Source organism: Perkinsus marinus (genome assembly GCF_000006405.1).
Source record: "Perkinsus marinus ATCC 50983 genomic scaffold scf_1104296961430, whole genome shotgun sequence".
NCBI lineage: Eukaryota > Perkinsozoa > Perkinsida > Perkinsidae > Perkinsus > Perkinsus marinus.
In genome coordinates this window covers 50,081-52,550 of record NW_003205750.1, presented here as the reverse complement: position 1 = coordinate 52,550, position 2,470 = coordinate 50,081, and the positions used below count along the sequence as shown (strand labels likewise).

The window sequence follows — 2,470 nt, the reverse complement described above, 5'->3', positions numbered from 1 at the left end:
CCTTCGATCACGCTCCTTGATTCGGGCGACCGGGGGCTTGAGGCGGGTCTGGCTCTTGCCATAGGGACCCTTGGACGATGTCCTCGTAGCCCTCGAGCTCGTGGATGCACCCCCCTTGAGGATAGGGGGTATACCAACCAGGGATTGATCAGAGACGCCTTGGTCAGGAGGTTCAGTACAGCTAGATGGCTCTCTCTCTTGAGGGGCCTTGCTGTGAATGCGGTCGTCATCATGAGTTTGTGAGTTGGTTCGGGGTATTATCCCGGTAGAATGTGCAGGAGCGGGTGATGGAATCCTGTTACTAGGGGGAAGAGAAAAAGCACTAGATTCCTCTCTAGATCTCCCTCTGTGGACAGAACCGACAGAGGGGGATAACTTAGAACCAGAACGTAATTCCATAGACTCCTGAGGCTTAACGCAATGTACTAGAGCGTTGAGGGTATAACAGACCTATTGGTGTTAGGGTTAGTTACGAAAGAGATAGTTCCCGATACTATCTAGAAGATAGTCCTCACAGATCACTCAAAGATCACAATAAAGGCTCACAGAAAGGCTACACGAAGAAGCCGTAACGCTAGCCGTTTCACCCGTTTCAACTAGTGAATTTCGGGCGAGCGAGATTCACATCTTGCGCCACCGCGAAGCCGGCACAGCGCCTGTCTCGGACGAGCGACATCTGCGATGTGGTCATAATCACACTCACCCTGGTTCCTCCACTTTATTCAGTGCCAAGGGGAGATTGTAGAAACTTCCTACTAGGAAGTCCGGCATGTTCATAAAATAACTATCATGGTCAGAAGGTGATTCGAAACTTAGCATACATATCTCACACCTTCGACGAGTGATGGTTAGTTACCAATTCACTGAGCAGAAATATTGACTGACTTGAAACCTTCACCAAGTGTGTTCAAAACCACTTCTCCACATGTTAATGCTCATATGCGAACAAGGATCCCTTATACGCATCATTTCTGATTAGATCATATGTGCGCCTGGACGGGCAGTAGTAGTCCCTCCCACTGAAGTCCATTTCTGGCAATCTCCTTGGCCTACTGTCCAGCTTTATTCCATAATTCTTCAATCATAAGGCCGTACTGAGGGACTCAAGAATGAGTCACGTAGTCAACTCGAGAGCTGAGCATTTCGTCATCCACTTGAGTTTTCGTGCCATCGTCCTCTTTCCTGTCAACTTCAGCGTGGTTGTGTTGGTCATGAGGAGTGGTTTACAGTACTTGACACATGTATGGAAAATCAACAGGAAAATAACAAGATAGATTTCACAGAGGATTTCCCTTTAACTCCACGTAAGACCATCGACAGTGTTTGGGTATACTTCTGCTCCCCTCAGCTGTTCAGTTAAAGGACACAATTCCGAAAAAAAATTCCCAAAATTTCCTCAATGTCAAAGAAAAATTTGTAATTTTTTAGGGTTGAAAGTGTAACGAATTCCGAAAACTTCTCGAAAACTTCTCGAAAATTTCAAAGAAAAATTGGAAAATTTCTGAGTTTTTGCCAAATTATGCGATTTTGATGCAATACTTAACGACTCAGGCACGCAAGAAGCTCTAAGGAGAACTGGGATCAGACCTTTGAATTTGAAACCGAAACCTTTTCGAGAGTAACATGGGAAAACTTCTCGAAATTTTTCACTTCGCGTTTTATAAGGTTTCGAGTTAATGGTGACTCCGTGGAGTTTCAACGACTGCGATTCAACCACTACGAAACGAAACGGAAAGAGAAAATATGTCGGGTTTTGGCAGAACGAGCGGTAGGAAATTGGCAATTCCTTGTTGTTTACTAATAATTGGAGTTTCCGAGGTTTGTCAGTTTTTCGGCGATTTTTTTTCGGATTTTTTGTGTGTGTGAATGTGATGGTAGACAATAGGACAATAACAGGGTTAGTGACATTCGATTGAGTTTTCCTTTTTCTTATTGGACTCCTGCGCTGCCATTTAGTTCATGCAGACGAATCACTTGAAGTGTGGAATATATGTTCGCTTTCTTGAGCTGAGCTCACGTATTATAGAAATTCACACACGAATTCGGATAGCAGTGTACCCAGGAACTCATATTGTCACCAACACATGTGGTTGTCACGAAAATCAACACATGCGCATTTTTCCCATTCTGGTGTTTAGAAAATATAATAATCATCATTTTTCCACTCAGGCGGTTATGCGGGAACAGTCTCCTTTGACGAGCTCAGTCAACGCCAGTCAAGGTCTGCAGAATTTGCAAATGGTAGAGAGTCTTATAGCGAAGGAAGCTGCGAAGCTAGAAAAGGAGCTTAAGATTCAATCTAGGTATAGTTGAAGCATTTACGGTATCACAATAATTCGTTTAAATTCAGACAACATATGTCAGTGGAGCGGGAGAATCGTGAGCAACTCGAAAGGGAAAGTCAGCTTAAGCAGAAAGAGCGGTAGTGATTGTTGCGAACTCGCGTGTGTGTGTTGTTCATTAGAGATTC

The 2,470-nt window shown here is 44.1% G+C and overlaps 1 protein-coding gene across 1 annotated transcript in view; it reads left to right on the top strand.

Annotated features, from left to right (window-relative positions):
• Window positions 1-2,357: 2,357 nt before the first annotated feature.
• Pmar_PMAR013975 (IgA receptor precursor, putative) overlaps window positions 2,358-2,470 on the top strand; it is a gene marked incomplete at both ends in the record, with an annotated part of 3,153 nt that continues 3,040 nt past the window's right edge. The window contains one exon of the mRNA XM_002772339.1: window positions 2,358-2,422. Within this exon, the coding sequence (XP_002772385.1) occupies window positions 2,358-2,422 (65 nt within the window). The remainder of the gene's footprint in view (window positions 2,423-2,470) is intronic.